General features: G+C 31.7%; 2 protein-coding genes across 2 annotated transcripts in view; one reads left to right on the forward strand and one right to left on the reverse strand.

Moving 5' to 3' along the window:
- The window catches only part of LOC111700847 (uridine-cytidine kinase-like 1), a gene marked incomplete in the record, with an annotated part of 14,297 nt that extends 5,737 nt beyond the window's left edge, over positions 1 to 8,560 (reverse strand). Inside the window, 7 exon segments of the mRNA XM_023471902.1 lie at positions 1,145 to 1,229; positions 2,316 to 2,396; positions 2,765 to 2,937; positions 4,816 to 4,918; positions 5,723 to 5,776; positions 6,587 to 6,687; positions 8,439 to 8,560. Coding sequence (XP_023327670.1) covers positions 1,145 to 1,229; positions 2,316 to 2,396; positions 2,765 to 2,937; positions 4,816 to 4,918; positions 5,723 to 5,776; positions 6,587 to 6,687; positions 8,439 to 8,456 — 615 coding nt within the window.
- A 7,148-nt stretch (positions 8,561 to 15,708) lies between these two features.
- LOC111700838 (galactose-1-phosphate uridylyltransferase) lies at positions 15,709 to 18,640 on the forward strand. The gene is made up of 10 exons (XM_023471893.1): positions 15,709 to 15,815; positions 15,877 to 15,946; positions 16,101 to 16,240; positions 16,537 to 16,680; positions 16,764 to 16,934; positions 17,058 to 17,180; positions 17,400 to 17,527; positions 17,930 to 18,024; positions 18,358 to 18,425; positions 18,493 to 18,640. The coding sequence occupies exons 1-10, from the start codon at positions 15,736 to 15,738 to the stop codon at positions 18,527 to 18,529; spliced, it is 1,056 nt and encodes a 351-aa protein (XP_023327661.1). The 5' UTR covers positions 15,709 to 15,735; the 3' UTR covers positions 18,530 to 18,640.
- The last annotated feature ends 214 nt before the right edge of the window (positions 18,641 to 18,854 follow it).

The following is an 18,854-nucleotide window of genomic DNA, read 5'->3' on the forward strand; positions in this document are numbered from 1 at the left end:
ATCCCCCCAACCCCAATAAATCAATCCATGAGCCTTAAACCGGTCATCACACTTCCTAGTGACCAGCTACTATCCCTCCCACCCCTCCTCCCCTCGCACCCCCTTATTTCGATGTTTTTAATCTTCAACGCTGTATATAAACAAGGACATAATTACGAAGAGCATCAATAGTTGATAAATAGCCAGCAGAGCAAGCCAGCTATAAAAACTATGCAGATCTACATATCATTCCTGTATGCCCAGTGGCGTTTTATCGTCATGAGACTGAAAGAAGAAGAGGATATTATGAACGAGCAGTCTCATAATGATGAAGAGTTAGCAGAATATAAGTATGACATCTCCAAACTCTTCAACAAGTTCAAAGAAGCCGAATATGACGACGTTGTAATAAGGAAACGTCTATCAAAACTTATAGCCAAGGCCGAAGCTGAAGCCGAAGATTCCTTCTCTTCCATCTTCGATGAAAGCTTTCCGGACTTCCCGGACTTTGGCTGTGATGAGGAAGTGGAAGATGATGAAGTTTATGTAAGATTATTTAAATTAATAGCCGAAGCTGAAGCTGAAGCCGAAGATTCCTTCTCTTCCATCTTTGATGAAAGCTTTCCTGAATTCCCGGACTTTGTCTGTGATGACGAAGCCGAAGATGACGACGTTTTCGTGTTTAAAAGACTTTCCAAGTTGATAGCCGAAGCTGAAGCCGAAGATTCCTTCTCTTCCATCTTTGATGAAAGCTTTCCTGAATTCCCGGACTTTGTCTGTGATGACAACGTTTTTGTGTTTAAAAGACTATCCAAGTTGATAGCCGAAGCCGAAGAAGATTTCTTCTCTTCCATCTTCGATGAATCCCCTCCTTTTGAGGAACTCCCCTCTTTGATCTGATATCTAAGATGTGTTTTTATTCCTATAACCAGTCGTGCTGTATATATCAGATTTATTATATGTATTAATATATATATTTAAGACAGATTTATATTTTTCACATGTTAGATAGTCAGATATAGAAATAGATTTTTCAGTTCATGTCAGTTTCACACCGAACATTTTAATAATCATTTTTAGTGACAAAAAAATATAACAATTCAATGATTTTAATAACAATACAATTAACAATTAATGATAAGAATACAGTTTATTTTGTGTCTACCTTTATCTGTGGAGTTGTTGGGAGTAGTTTCAATGTTCCTGGTAACGACTGTCCATTTCCGTTTCCTACTTCTGCTAACTTAGATCTAAAATAGAATATTTATATTTATATGTTGAAGGATTCTATGATTGCGTATTAACTGAAATGATAAATATGTTATGTAGAGAGTAAAAATCAATGTTTTCTATTTGTGCATAATTTTGCATATTTTTTCTCTTTTCTTTTAGAAACCTGTATTTTCAAAAAAAAATATTATTTAATCAAATTTAAACTTCACAATTTATATATGTATTTATATCTTTGTGTGTGAATAAATCTTTATAATATAATAATATTTATCAGTGTGTCACTTCTAATCAAAATTTGAATTTTTGAATTTGAATCCGAGATTACAAAAGTTATTTGTTCAAAATAAATTCGAATATGAGTAATAGAAGAACCGGCTTACACCACCGTTTCTAAATTAATAACTGATAACACATTTTTTTGAGACGAATATCATGTGGATAAATTTAGTCTTTACTATCTTCATCACCCTGTAGTTCATAAACATGATTTTAATAACTTATGTTACCCTCTGTTCCAACCCTTACGCTGAGTATCCTTCCCTTTCCCTTATACTCTCTCACCTCCTCCTTACCATTTTCCTGATTTATCATCATTCTTATGTTTAATATGTACAATGTACATTGTTTTTATCTGCAATTCTCATTCGTTTATAGTGGGCCAACCAATTAAAACAGCCTACTCTGGTTAGGCGGGTCCAAACTACATAGTAAATTGTGATTTATTTATTCGAATTATCTCGTGCTTTGTAGTTGAATAAAATATGAAAATATGAAAGAATAAATTTTCTTTGAATATACATTTTAACTTTCTGCGTTTTATTTCAAAATTCTGTGACAGCGATTTGTAGACAGTTCATGGCTTTATTTCTTTTCAATAATTGACAAAAAAAATTTAGAAAAGAACCGTTATAATGTTTTTTAATGTTGAACGAACATAATTCAAAATGGTTGAATCTAGGAATCGAACAGTTATCTACATCTTGAGCAGCTCTTGAGATTAAATAAATTCTTCTTGGATATCATGTTAGATTAAGTATTATAGATCAGAGATTAAGTATTTATTATAGATCAAAGATATTTAACACAAGTTTGAACCTCAGTACCTGAGTTTAAACCCTCTAGCAAACAGCTGTGTCTGTACATGTTGTACAATTAGATTTATCGCTACACCGTTCTCTCCACCCCTAAAAGCACATTCAAGTCATAATTCATAAGGTTGTTATGATAAATATACATTTTATATAATTAATAAAAAAAATTCGTCCATGGATTTTTCGATCTAAATATGGATCCGGATTAAAATAATTTAAACCCGTGCAGTAATAAACCAGATAAAAAATATACAATGGTCACATTGTCAATGTCTAAGCTTGGAACTTATAGATCAACTTCAGATTGAGAAAGATTAGTTCTTACCCCTCATTTTCAAAAGTTTAAAGCTCGGTTTAATATTTGTGAATAAAACTTCTTAAAACAGAGGCAAATCTCATGACCCAAGAACATTTGTCAACGCTTTCTTTGACAAAGGCTAACTTCAGTGTTTAATGTATACCTAGGTACAATAATATCAGCGTACTGCATGGTGGGGGCGATGAACCTGTCGTAGGCAGGTTTGACGTGGTTCTCGTACTGCTGCATGACTCCGTGGATATCGCGTCCTCGTTGACTGATATCTCGCTTCAACCTTCTCGCCAGTCTCACGTCGGAATCCGTCTCAACAAAGATCTAAAAGTTTCAAAATAAATTTTATTCAAAAATAAAATTAAAAATTAAACAATTGACTTCATTACGATGGTGAGTTGTAAATATTTGTTTAAGCATGGATGATAAACATATCTTAGTTTTGGTTAAACATGCGCTTTTTCAACTTCATATCGAGTAGATCTGTTTACCTTCATACCGAGTAGATCTGTTTACCTTCATAACGAGTAGATCTGTTTACCTTCCTATCGAGTAATCTGTTTACCTTAATATCGAGTAGATCTGTTTACCTTCATATCGAGTAGATCTGTTTACCTTCATAACGAGTAGATCTGTTTACCTTCATATCGATTAGATCTGTTTACCTTCATAATTACTAGATCTGTTTACCTTCATATTGAGTAGATCTGTTTACCTTTATAACGAGTAGATCTGTTTACCTTAATATCGAGTAGATCTGTTTACCTTAATAACGAGTAGATGTGTTTATCTTTTTATCAAGTAGATCTGTTTACCTTAATATCGAGTAGATCTGTTTACTCTGTTTACCTTTATTCGAATAGATCTATTTACCTTTATATTGAGTAGATCTATTTACCTTCATATCAAGTAGATCTGTTTACCTTCATATCGAGTAGATCTGTTTAACTTCATATCGAGTAGATCTGTTTACCTTCATAACGAGTAGATCTGTTTACCTTCATATCGAGTAGATCTGTTTACCTTCATATCAAGTATATATGTTTACCTTCATATCGAGTAGATCTGTTTACCTTCATATCGAGTAGACAGCTTCCCCCTCCCTGGAAAGTTACTTAAACTGGACTGGAACAATGAACAACTAGTACCGTACCTTTAAATCTTTTAAATCTTTATACAAGAATCAAGACTGGATTATTAAATATTTAAGGTTTTACTTTTTAAATATTTATAACACTGGGCCGCAGCTTTTAAAAAATAATATAACGGATTTCTACAGCACAGACCAACAAAAAATGTCAGATATTTTTGTCACTACAAGTACAGGGACGTTTTACGATAGCGTTTACAAACGCTTTAATGTAATTTGCAAAAAAAAATTGCAAATTAACAGACATAAATTCACCTCTTTGAATAGAAGATGAATTCATCCCTCGAGGTATCCTTGTTTCTGATATATGTGTGTAGACCCTGAAATGTTTACCAAATGTCAAATGTGTACGTACAGGGGGGGGAGAGGGAACAGTGCTCCCCCTTTATAATCTATCTGTCTTACCCATTTTAAACTGAAGAACTATTAGATAAAGTACTAGTAGATATTTCGTTTTTTTTTTCAAATAATTCTTATGCTTTGCTTCGAACTCAATCAATCTGTTTTGATACAAGATTCACTTTTATTTCTACTGCAGGGACAAAAATATTTCAAATTTTAGTGTAGTAACCTTGTTAGATATTTTATTTTATAGATTTGCGTGTAAGGAAAATTATCAGATATTTATTAAAAACAATATCTTTTAAATTTGAAAATAGAATTTTACATTTGAGGCAAATACTAGATAACTTGAGTAATAGTGTTTTATATCATAGTTGAGCTAGTTATTTAAGCTTATTACAATGTTTGTGTAAGCCCTTAAAGGAAGTGTTCGCTAAAATTGAAAGGAGGTATAGGCTTACGTCGAAAAGCGATTTTGAACGCTACTAATCATACTTTTATCTCATGCGTCTATAAGGAGAAAAATGTTAAAAACGACTCATGCTAACGCAATGTCCATACAAATTCAGAATCTTGCAACATTCAACTCGGATCGTAAAATAATCAGTTTAATTCGTATATAGTTAATATTTTATAATATTTTTGATTTTTTTAATAAACCTTCATATCAAGTAGATATGTTTACCTTCATATCCAGTAGATCTGTTTACCTTCATATCGAGTAGATTGTTGATATCATCTCTGTGGAAAGCAAGGATACCCTCGAAGATAATAACGTTGGCCCCGTACATTGATACAGTCTTCGTTTCTCTCCTGGTAATAAGATAAATCAGGGGTAAGCAGGGTATAAAGAGAAACTGAACAAGAAGAATAAAGAAACTAGAATACTAATGTAAATAATTCAAAAGATTTCTTCTCTCTTACTTCCTTTTATAACGCAGAAAACTCTGAAAAAAGTTTGCATTCCCTCAATAATTCATTTTTTGTGTATTTTTAAATGAAAGGTTGGAAACATTTAAGAAGTTAATTTATAGAAAAAAATACGAGAAAACTTAAGACGCATTGAAACAGAAGACTGCAGGACTGCCAACGTAACCTTAAGTATCCCACAATTTAAAACCTATGCGCTTCAACCCCTTTCCTGAATGACTATGATTGAGATATCAGTTTTCTGTCTAAGGAAATATTTCCCCCTAGTCTCTGCTGCATGAATCCAAAAAGCCATTAAAAATAAAACCAAAGTTGTAAATCGTATATTTTCAGAAAAAGGACAATCTACAAAATGTTTGCTTAGGCACAAAGTTTAATACTGATAGCGTATTGATGTAATTTCGGCATGTAAACTGTAAACTGTGAGCTGTGAGCTGTGAGCTGTGAGCTGTGAGCTGTGAGCTGTGAGCTGTGAGCTGTGAGCTGTGAGCTGTGGGCTGTGAGCTGTGAGCTGTGAGCTGTGAGCTGTGAGCTGTGAGCTGTGAGCTGTGAGCTGTGAACTTTAAACTGTAAACTGTAAACTGTAAACTGTAAACTGTAAACTGTAAATTGTACATTGTAAATTGTAAATTGTAAATGGGGGGTTATTTTAAATTATGTTAACAATCTCTTTAAGCATATAAATACCTGTGTGTTACAAAATTGTAGATTGGAACTTCAACTTTCTTCATTTCCTTCAGTCTGTCAGTATTCATTAATTCATTAATATTTATAAATCTTAGTTAATTATTCATTCATTTGCTTCCATCATTCATAGTTTAAAATATTTAGTCTAGAACGAACAATTGTTCGATTCGAGGTCACTTCAGGGATTTCTTGAATAATTTATTAATTGTAATTAACTATTTAAAAATACTTTTTTACAAATTAAATTAGTTTGAAGATATTTTTTCGTATAAATTTCACTGACTTAGAATCTTTTTCAGCTTTGCGGAATGATTATAGACTTGTTTCCCAGAATCCAAATTTACCATATCAAAATAAATTCAATTTTTTTGTTTTAATAATTTAAACAATTAATTCTGAAAGAGAAGAAGGGGACGCTGCTTCTCTCTTCACGTNCCAGAAAACGATAGTATTACCGATTGGAAATAGTGTACACTCATCTTTAATAATATAGCGAAATTCGATATTCACGCATCAATATTCAATATCTTTGTTATGATTAGCAGTTAGCACTGCTTATCAGCATATCTTTTAAATCTGATGAATCAGGCCAGACCTTGTTTGCAGAATATCAGTCCCCAGTGCGCAAAATACATTACTAGCCCTGTGCATCTTACAAAAATAAAAATAAAAAAAAAAAGAATTCAAGGTTATATTTAATGCTTTTAATGCGAATCCAAATCATAATCATTTCTTTACATTTTCTAAATTTCTTTATTATAAAACAAAAATCTGTACAGGACTTTCTTCATTTTCGCTTATATTAGCTTTAACCTTTTACTTCCTTTGATGGCCTTGAATAATATTATTAATGAATGAATATCCCTAATTAGCGTGGAGAATAGGAGATCAAAGTCGAATGCGTCAGGGTGGTCGAAGTTGTATTCGTTGAGAGCTGCCTGTTCATGCTGTTTCTCATTTAGCACCTATAATGTACATTTGGATCACACACACCAAAAAGAACTCTTCACAAATAGTGGTTTACATGTAGTTCTTATCTTTCGAATATTTTTGCCTGAAAAACTGAATCTAACATTTCACTGATAGAGTGAAACAGTCTCCAATCTGCAACTAATGAAACCAGCTACATGGAATTGGAGTGTGGAAGTAATACGTCCTTAAAGCTTAAGATTTTATTTAGATTAACAATTTTCTGAATTATCAACAATAAATTAACTGAAGTCAGGACTGGAAAGCAGAATCCGACTAATTTTAGTAAAGTTAAGCACTATGGTGCATAGGTTCTGTGGCCGGGTGATTGAAGTATTGAAATGGAAAAAAAATTTGGCTCTATCTTGATGCACTTAGGTAGAAGAAGTGTCATTAAAAAATCTCGATTTTTTTAAGGATAGGGGGCAATTCGACATTGATAAGCACCAAATTTTGTAATTTGGTTCTTGAAATTGAAATAAAAGGCTGAAATTTTGCAAAGAAAATTTGGAATCCGAGGTTATTGACCTACATCAAAAATCAAGGTTTTGCCGATCAACCTAAAAACAGAACCTATGCACCCAAAAAAAAAAAACACTTTATACAAAACAAATTTAAGTGTTATAACATCTAAATAAAATATTTGAAAATGGGTTTTTATTTTGTAATTCCAAAAAAATGTCACTTAATGATTGAGAAAAAGAACATTTGTTTATTTTTCAATTTAATAATTGATAATTTCTGTTATAGTTTTGAAATATGCCTAAATTGTAAAAAAAACGCATTGATTTCTTGATTAACAACTTCTCTCATGTTTTAACATACTATAAAGTTAGCACATTACTTTAGTAAATCAGAGGTGGTGGTGAGGGGGGGGGGTCTTTAACGAAAATTTCAATATTTATTCCCACTGTTCTGAAGAGGTTCAGGGGCGTACGAGAGCATTTGTGTAGGGGGGAGGGGCACTTTTTTGAAAACATATTGATACCTTTTTAAACTATGTAAACTATTCTATCATATCACTGGTTGCCGTAGTACATCTGAATTTCCGAGTCGGGTCAACCTGTCCGGTCCCAGTTTGTACGGTACCTAGCTCTATGGACAGGACTAGACGGTGCAACAAGGTTGACGCTGTCAGATTTTATGCTTCATATAGGTTGAATTTACTTTTACTAAAGGGGCAGAGGTGTGTGATATACACACTTCCATGTAACAAGTGTTAATAAATTATTTATTTAATTTTCTTAAGTGGACTTACTGTGGTGTAAGCTTAAATGGGTGATAAATAGAGATGGAAACGTTTTTTAAAAAATTTCTATATTTTCATAGAAACTATTCATATTGTATAAAAATAAATAATGATATCAAAGATATATTTACACTAAAGGCAGTATTGATCAAAGCCTTTTTTTAAAGAACTTTTTCAGTTAAGGGCAAAAGTGAGATTTTAAATTAGCTTTTATATGAGCTCCCCCTTAGGGGGAGGGGAGGGCAAGCAAAGGCGGGGGACGGGGGGCCCGGCCCCCTCTCTGTCGTACGCCTCTGAAGAGGTTTCATTTCATTAAATTAAAAATTGTGTAAACCGCAATTCATCCTAAATGAAATTGCAGGATTTACAGAGATTTAAAAGTCTAATTCTACAAGGTTTTTAAATAATCAATTAAACTTTATTTCAAAATGGCCGCCATTAGCAAAATGGCCGCCATTATAAAACTCAAAGAAAACAGAAAAGGTAAACTTGACTCACCTTGTAAAAGCTGTCCATTGATAGTAAAGTGACCCAAGGGACACCGAGATCTGAAATTATCTTGTTTGCCACGGTCGTCTTTCCGCTGGCAGAGCCGCCGCATATTCCGATCACAAATGGTTCAACCTAAATAAAATGGATCTTTCTGGTTTTGTTGATTTTAACGTTATCAAAACATAAATAAATACTGAAAGAGGTGTTACAAATGTGAAGGTTAAAGTTTGGATCTTAAATAACATCAAAATCAAAAACATCGTACTCCCAACTAAACATGACACCGCATTACTTAAAATATTTAAAATTACGTGGGAATGGTGATCCCTCAAATGAACTTAAATTATTGAAATTTAAAAAAATGTGTCTATTGCACCAACCCACATAATATTGCACTACGTTTTCTGTTTCAAGCATTAATGTTACATTGTTACCAAGTTGTACTGTACAAATTTTACTATGCACATATATTACCAATATTACCATATATTACAATAATTACCAATCAATCCTTAATCAGCAATTTTAACACATTAACAACACTATTTTGATCTTATAACCAAAAAAAAAAATAAGTTTGCATGTTCTGCATATACGACCTTCGTGTTTTATGCTACAAACTTAAGTTTCAGTGAGATAAACTTGTTTAGTGCAACAATGTTACATATTTATTTTCTTTAATTAGACATTTTTGTTGTTCAATTTTTTGTTGAATTCAAACTATTTATTGTTTAAAACAACATATTTGTTGTTAAGTGCAACATACGTATATGTTATTATCGCAACATATTTGTTGTTTAGTGCAACATATGTATATGTTATTATCGCAACATATTTGTTGTTTAGTGCAACATATGTATATGTTATTATCGCAACATATTTGTTGTTTNGATGAAGTTAATTTATTTTAGAATAATCATAATTGTCTCGGTGGTTGCGATCCTACTATGGAATTATAAGCTAAGATTCAGCTCAAAACACCAAAAAAAAACTGCTAAAATCATATTTTTCAATTAAGAGAATCTTTAATATTTAATATGTTTTGTTGTTGTTGAAAATCTTTGTTAATAATTTATTCCAATCTCAGCATAAGGGAGACGATTTTCTTTTCATACAGGATGACTGTTACAACATTGCAACCTCACAGTTCCTTTAATTTTCATTTTACATCCAAGACTAAGAAAGTTGGTTAAATAAGCAATTCAATTATTTCTTATTCAAACAAAAAAAAAGAAGTTGAATCTGAAAACATGGAAAGTTGAAGAAAACTGAAAAAAAACTTTAATTTGCAGAAGTAGTTGGTAAATTATTTGTATTTTAAAATAGCTGAACAATCCCTTTAACTTGATAGTTTTATATTTACCCCAGAACAGGTTCCCGGGCTGGGATTAGACCCATTGAGGAATGAGGTCGACCGGCGCACATAGGTCGGAGAGGAGATAAGGGAGGAAACCCTGCAGATACTATCACATCCTAAATATTATTCTTTAAAGGGACTGTCAAAGTTATTTCAAAAGAGCCTCTATTTCAATAGTGACGCGTCCGATTCACAACAGTATTCTTAAACACGAAAATCTACCCCTTTAGTAAAAGTAAATTCAACCTATATGAAGCATAAAGTCTGACCGCATCAACCTTGTTGCACGGCTAGTCCTGTCCATAGAGCTAGGTACAGTACAAACTGGGACCAGAAAAGTTGACCCGGTTCGGAAATTCAAATGTACTACGGCTGCCCGTGTAAAGCTTTGATTGATCAAACTAGAATATAGAGATATTCATGATTATTGATTATACCACATTCTAATCGGATTTGCTACGTAGCCAATTAACAATAATTCTTGATATTTGTACGTCTAATCTATCAATTAAGAATGTGGTTTAGTCTTACTATGCGTAGGAAGAAAGTGCGCCTATGATTTATCTTTCAATATTATAACAGCAATTTTGATTTCTTCCTACGTATAATAACTAGTAATAGATTAGATTTAGAAAAATTCGTTAATTTCTTCTGTAATTTATCTAATAAAAAATTGCGGATCTTTCTACAGAAACAGCGGAGAAACATTTTTCGAGTTCAAAAGACGGATATATCTTCCACATTATGTAAAGGGTAACGCTGTGAATCGAAATTGCCCTTGTTAGATGAAGGGTTACTTAAAACCGAGGTACTAATGCAAGGACAGTTAATTGCAGTTGCGTATACTCTGCGTACATATTGAAACCAGTTCTCTCTGGGCGGAATATGTAAACAAGAATAAATGCATCAGTGTTCGTCTAGTATCCGAGGATGATAACAGCATTTAATTTTGAAAATTTTGAAAATTTTGAAAATTCACATAATAGTTTCCTTTGACCAGAATATTTCTTAGATAATTTCTGTGAAAATGGATCCCATGTCAAGCTGTGACATCCGTCCTGTGTTTACTTTTCCGCCCAAAGACAGTACACTGCAGTACAAAAAATGCGTACACCTCTGAAATAACTTTCCTTGCATTAGTACCTTGCTTAAAACTACAGTCTGATAAATATTTTATTGCAGTTATTTTGAAACAAAATGATTGAGAAGAAAGGAAAATTTGCTACTTGGCTTATCGCCATTAGCCAGACTCAATTAAAATACAGAATATATATAATATGTGTGCATCCAAAACAAAAATAAAATTAAAAATAATGATATAAATAATTACTATTTTATTATTATTATCCATAAGACCAAAGCCGGAAACTGTGAAATTGTCGTCTTCATTCTAGCTTTCAATCATAATATCTCGATTAAGATTTTTAAATTATTAATTAATTTAATTTAAATATTGCAAAAGCGTTAATGGTACAGCTTTGGAAACAATTTATTTACAAATAACAATATTTTTAGCAACATTTTTTGATTAACAGGAAGATAGAAGACATCTTTTATTCCACCGTTAACTTGTTAACACTACACTTTTAGCAACAGAAATGATAATAAAAATAGCGAAAACAAAAACATTAACACTCGCAATAAAAACAATGATAATAATGATTATAACAATAACACTGATAACAAAAACAACATAATTAATACAATACAACAAAAATAAAAAATTTTTTCTGTCTAAAACTAATCAGAGATGGAATTTAAAGAATTTGAGCCGCGGTTTAAATCCATCAAAACCCGGTTTAAATTTAGCGCCGGCTTAAATCTTGAAACATTTGTTACAATTTTAAGTGGAACCAACCATATTTAAGCCACGGCTTAAATTTAAACCGCCGCTCAAATTCTTTAAATTCGGTCACAGGACTGACTTTTTGTCATGACAGGACCCCGTTCCACAGTTGGGATCTTGCATGATCATTATTATAATTAACCTGATCAGCTAGCACGTCATCTTCAAGAAGACTATCTCCTGAATCTACATCTGTCTCAGAGGAGTTGGAGGAGATAGACATCTTTACAGTTTCCTAAATACAAGGATATATATATTTACAGTTTCCTAAATACAAGGATAGACATATTTACAGTTTCCTAAATACANATTTTTACAGTTTCCTAAATATAGGCATATAATCTTTACAGTTTCCTAAATACAGGCATATAATCTTTACAGTATGGGAAAAGAGTTAGTAATGTAAATATCTAAAACTTTGAATTGATTAGAGATATTATTATAATCAGAGCTGAAAACTTTAGAATGGTGGATATCGGGATTAAGGCTTAATCCACTCTTTTTCTTAATCTCGAGATTAAATATTGCTTGTTCTCCACTCATTTTCAATCTCCAGATTAATTAACCGATCAGGATTAAGGATATCCCATTCTAAAGTTTTCAGCTCAGGCAATATAAAAATATAAAATGCTCTTAGAAAGCAAAAACACCAAACACAAAAATACCAAGGAAAAAACAAAAAAACAATTCTCTTAATACACAATAACAATACAAAAAAAAACAACACACAAAAAAGTTTAATTCTCACCAGTTTTGCTTGTAATTCAACAATTGGATTATTTTCCATAGTTTTCCCTTGACAATAAGTTTTCTTCTGTTTCTAAGATGATTTTAAAATGTCATGAAACTAATTGAAAACAGCTGATCTGACACCGGCTAATTTTACGGACAAATCTTCCAGCTCATTTATCAGATTTTACAGGTTGTATCCTAGCATTCACAAGGCCATTTTAAAAAACATGCTGAAATAAACATTTTTTATAATTACACAGGACAAAGGAGAAATATTTGATGCACGTGTAGTCCACTGTGCAATTCTGAACTGAGAGCCTGACGTAATAATATTCATTAGTTTGATAGATAGATAGAGACCGGAGGCCGGGGGTAACGTGGTCCAGTGAGTAACCTCCTCCTTTCTCATGTTTTTGGGTCTAATTATACAGCGTAGCAAATATACTTTATAGCAAGGAGAAATAGAAATAAGATGAGGAGCAAAGGACAGCTTAGAAATATGGTTTCATTGTAAACAATTTAAGTCTACAAGTCGTTTACATATTCCACAGTTTTCTGTAATATGCTAACTTATTGGTTTAAAAATAGATCATTTAAAAAAAAATTATTCTTAAATCTATCTATCTATCCATGATAAATTCCTGAGCATACTGTTTTTTATTATTTTTTTTGTTTCATGAATGTTTTCTCCTAATTTTAGTATTATTAACAACTGTTGCATACTTGCACCTGTCAACGAATAAATGAGAATCAATCCTGGACTTTTCTTACTGATAAAGAATTAAGCACAATTTCAAATTGGAATTTTTAAAGTATTAAATATTTTTCATCTGAAGATAATGAAATATAACCATGCCGTCTTTGATATTTTTATTAAAAATTTGATTAAAGTGACTGTAAGTTTAAATCCCCTCCACAATTGAAACCTTAAAAACTTTGTCTGATCAAGTATTAGATATCAATTTTCAGAGCTGGGAACTTTTGAATGGTGGATATCGGGATTAATGCTTGATCCACTCTTTTTCTTAATCTTGAGATTAAATAATGCTTGTTCTCCTCCTGTTATTAATCTCCAGATTAATTAACCGATCGGGATTAAGGATATCCCATCTACAGTTTTGTTTTCTGGTTCCAACTGTATGAAAGAGACAATTAAAGACTGTCTTAATCAAAACAACAATTTGACTGAACCTAACTGAACTAACCGGGATTAAGGCTTAATCCACTCTTTTTCTTAATCTTGAGATTAAATAATGCTTGTTCTCCTCCTGTTATTAATCTCCAGATTAATTAACCGATCGGGATTAAGGATATCCCTTTCTAAAGTTTCCAGCTCAGAACAGATTATTTTCATTTGGGGGTTCTCTACAAAAGTAACTTGCGCATTTCTAATGCAGGAAATTGTATAGGAATTATCAGAATTTAACACTTAAAGAAGTTAAAAAAACATTATTGATCAGATAAAGGTTTCAAGGGTACCGCTGTGAATCAGGAATCTCCCTTTTTAAATGAAAGGTCACTTGAAATTACGCGTGCAACTGTAGTTCCTTTGACTAGTATGAGAAAAGACAAATAATTAATAAGCTATATTTGTTCTTTTAGTTGTGAACGCGTATGATTTACATCAAAGAATATTATTTTTCAAACAGATATTTTCTAGTTTTATAGAGGAGAGGGAGGGAGGGGAGGCTTTTTGAAGTATTTCCTATAGAATAGGCTCCCATACCTAAACCAAAACAGATTTTTATGAATGTACCATGTACAATAAGTTATTACTCATATATATTATAAAAAAATCAAGATATGATAAGGGTTTTTTCAGAGGCGTATTNCTCTATTGATTTTAGGGGGGTTTCAAAATTTCAAAAATTCGCCTAAAACAAAATTCGATTTTCATTTTGTTTTGAAAATCCACGATTTTTTTTTATAAAATCCGCAAACTTTTTGTTTTACAATGTACATAAAGAAAAAAGTTCATAATTGAAATAAAAGATGGAAGATAAGCGCCTTGAAATCCTAGTATTATAGACAGCAAATTAAAAGTGTCCACATGTGTGATTTACTAAATCAGTGATTTTTACCTACTTTAGAAAAACTTTTTAGGATGTAGCATCATCAAATACCATTAATCATTGCTTTAAAGTCGTCTTCTTATTCTACAGTTTTGTTTTCTGGTTCCAACTGTATGAAAGAGACAATTAAAGACTGTCTTAATCAAAACAACAATTTGACTGAACCTAACTGAACTAAACTAAAATCAGATCAAATCAAAATCAAACATGATCCGTCAAATATTTGTATAAGACGTGACGTAAAAAACCCTACAAAAAAAAAATTTTTAAAAATAAAACAGAAGACCGAAAAGTAAATATCGAACTCAAATATAAAAAAGTTCGGTAAAAATTATTTATTTTTGGTATAAGTTTTTAAGATCAGAAAATTAAAAAATATACTGTAAAATATGTTAAAGTTTTAAAGCTGTTATTATCAATAAGTGCCAAAAGTTAATTAGGCAATGTGAGCTAAACAGATTTGATAAAACTTTTGTAAAACATTGAAAATTTTATTCTGTAAAAATATAAAAATATCTAGAATGAATATTTGATTGAGTCTTTTCATGCGACTTGGTTACCATTTACAGGTGAACAAATATCAACTTGCACAATTAATTTTTTTCGAATTCTTTATTGAACATAATCCACCTCCCTCTCCCCCAACCTCAGGTCACCGCCTCGTCACAGAAAGGTCTTATCAACTGACGAACTGATATGACAATACATAAAAATTATGATTCGTTCAAAATTAAATCTAAAAAATTCAGCAAAGCAATAACAGCATTTAATAAAAACAGTATAAATGTCATGCTAGATGAATGAAAACTAGAATTGATGACATTGATATCTAAATACAGGTGAAATGAGACTTATTAATAGTGTCTGCTTGTAAATGGTATATCTAGACTCTAGAAAGCTGAGAGAGTCAACAGTCTGCAGTGTCCAGCTGTTCATGTTTAATTAAGATAAGGAACTATAATACTTGTGTTTAGTTCAACTTTATACTCTACAGTGAGAACCAGAAAACTGTGGAATAGGAAGACGACTTTAAGACTCAAGTTGAGAATGATTTAACATAGTCCATTGAACATGAGATCAATAAATTAATTATGCACTGTGCACAGACCATTTGAATTTTAGTGTGGTGACAAAAAAAATGTTGGGTATTGTAGAGCTATTGACTCAACCAAATGCATTTTTTAATGATGGCCATTAATTATTTTGCTTTAATATGGCATATTTTAATGATGGCTGATGATTATTAGGCCCTTTTGTATTTTTTTTAACAATACTAACTAGACATCCCAGTTTCAGATGAGTTTTAATGCCACAGATCATCAGCATATTCGCTGGAATCCTCTGAAAGGGGATTGGGTGTTGGTGTCTCCTCACAGGTAAATTTAAATAAATCGATGGAAGAGTTATAAAAAAAAATCCTAAATTTTTTATTGTAAGAATGAAGCGTCCTTGGACCGGACAAGTAGAGAAGCTGAATGAACAAGACCGGCCAGAGTTTGATCCAAAGGAATATAACCAATCAGATAAATATCAAATAATTGACAAGAATTCTTCTGATTATTGAATTTTTCCAAGTTTTTACTTTATAATTCAACAGTTTCCCTACAATTAATATTTTTCTTAAATAAAAGCCTTTAAGCAATGTTGTTTGGTAACTGCAGAACCCTTTATGTCCTGGAGTAACCCGACCCAATGGAGATGTAAACCCACAGTACACTTCCACCTTTATCTTTAACAATGATTTCCCAGCATTACTGGAGGAAGTTCCAGAGCCTCCGCCATCAGATAACCCACTTTTCAGGTTTGATTAAACATTTATTGTTAGAAGTCTCAGATTTTGAAACCAAGTTAAAAACATTTTTATGTTATGGTGTTACCAATCAAAATTTTAGGCAAATCGGTCAGGAGGTTTATGAGTTATCATTGGACACCCAAACAAACAAAACACATATAACCCTTATCTTTTGTTGTTTGAAGATGAAGTTAATTCCTTTGATATTTCTGACCATAAAAATCTTCTTTCAACTAATAAAATATCTCAAAATCACAACTGTTTTCATGGTTTAAGCACTTAATCAGCTTGTATTCTAATATCAGGAGTGCAGCAGCCAAGGGAACCTGTAAAGTGATGTGCTTCAGCCCTAAATCTAACGTTACTATTCCAATAATGAGCATAGAAGAGATGAGACAAGTCATTAACACCTGGGTAGAAGAACTGCAAGAACTTGGGAAAAAATTCAAGTGAGAAATTAAAATAATTTTCCAAACTCTCAGATGTTAATAAGTGAATCCTGTAAACACTAATAATAATATATTTATCCAAGGTGGGTTCAGATTTTTGAAAATAAAGGAGAAGCGATGGGATGTTCAAATCCACATCCCCATTGTCAGATATGGGCATCATCCTTTCTTCCAAATGAGGCAGCAGCGAAAGACAGGAATATGATGAACTACAAGATCACCATGGGGACAAATCTATTGCTTGACTATGCAAAGTAAGTAATTCTTTCAGAAGATTTAGCAGCATTACTTGCAACCAGAACAAATAATTTCTCTTATTGATTGGAATCAAGACTTTAAAACTGCTACACCAAACATTTTTAAATATTATTTTTAAGGCAAGAGGAAGAGAAGAATGAGAGGATAGTAGTTTCCAACAATGATTGGCTTGCGCTTGTACCGTACTGGGCTGTTTGGCCGTATGAGACAATGATAATTCCCAGAACAAGGCATATTCTCAGGTAATTAATTTTAAAGGGATTGTTCACCATTCTGAATAAAAAACATAATTTGGATTTACTGAAGCTGAACATGTACCAGAGAGCAACTTTCTGTGATAACCATTGTATTTTCCAATAACTTTATACTGATAAAAAAATTTATATGTCCAAGCTAAATCTTTTAAGAAAACTCTGGTAAAGAATTTTCACAGTTTAAAACTTGTTTTTTTTCCCCCCTAGAATGACTGATTTAACTGATGATGAGAAAACAAGTTTAGCTGATATAATGAAGAAACTGACAACCAAGTATGACAATCTATTCGAATGCAGTTTCCCATACTCAATGGGCTTTCATGGAGCTCCAACAGGTGAAATGCAGTTGAACTTAAATATAAATAATACATTTATTTTCTGACAATAAATAATTTGTCTTGAAAGATAACTATGACTCGTCAAAAATTTATTTTAAGTAAAAAACTAATTTTTTTGCAAAAAATAATGAAGTTCCAAAATTTCGATCTTAGAAAATATTTTACATGGGGTAGTTCTAATGTTATCTAATTTAACACCACAAACTGTCATACAAATTCCCCAAACAATTGAAGCTGCACCTTAAAAGTAAATACTAGAAATATCAACCATCATTCCATTGAAGTTCAAATTAAACATACACAGGAACACACAATGTAATAATAAAAAGCTTAATGATCAAAACTTATCTTGTATTTTCATGTCTAGAATATATGTAATAAGAAAACTATATTGGTTAGGCCCTGGCTGTGAAGGGGAGGATTTTGATCACTGGCAGTTCCATGCTATCTACTTTCCACCTCTACTTAGATCTGCTACTGTCAAGAAGCATATGGTAAGGTTTATAAAATTAAAAACTTTTAATTTAAATTGTTGTTTTTGCAGAAAAATTTCTTTATTGCAAATCTATGCAATTTCTGTTCAGCAGTTTTTCTGGTTATTAGGAACACAAAAATACAGAGACAAGCCCTAGTGCAAATTAAACTATTTTTTCTTTATGTTTCGAAGCCATGTTTTGTTGTAAATTATCAAAACCATAACATTACAATTTATAGTTTTCATTGAATTCAAAAACAAAACATATCTTTCAAGGTTCAACTTCTAAGTTTTAAACTATTTTTTTTTAATTTGATCAAAGAAAAATATCTTAATCAATATAAATATCTAGGTTGGTTATGAAATGTTGGCGAACTGTCAGAGAGATCTAACTGCTGAGCAGGCAGCAGAAAGACTGAGGTAAAAAAAAAAAAGCAATGTATTGAAAAATTTCACAGATTTTTTTAAAAAAGAGACAATGTTTTAGGAGTTTGCCTGACACCCATTACAAAAGGAAAAACTGAAGAAACCAGGAAGCTGATGATAAGAGTGCCTTAAAGCTATGTTTTAATTCTAAACGGAATGCCAAAAGATTATTAAATTTTAAAATGCAATAAAATAATTAACAATTTTTTTTTCAATTGTTCAAGTTTTAGCTTGATCTATATTTTAATGATTTTATTAAACTTTTGAATTATTTAAAAAAATTATTAGTTAAGATTTTGGTTAAAGTTTTGTTGGTGGCATAACTATAAATATGAAATATTACAAATACCTTAAACCCAAATATGGTTTTCGTCTATCTATCTATCAAACATATTAATTTTAACTAAATCTTAAAAATCCACG

This window comes from Eurytemora carolleeae, unplaced genomic scaffold, assembly GCF_000591075.1.
Source record: "Eurytemora carolleeae unplaced genomic scaffold, Eaff_2.0 scaffold332, whole genome shotgun sequence".
Lineage (NCBI taxonomy): Eukaryota > Metazoa > Arthropoda > Copepoda > Calanoida > Temoridae > Eurytemora > Eurytemora carolleeae.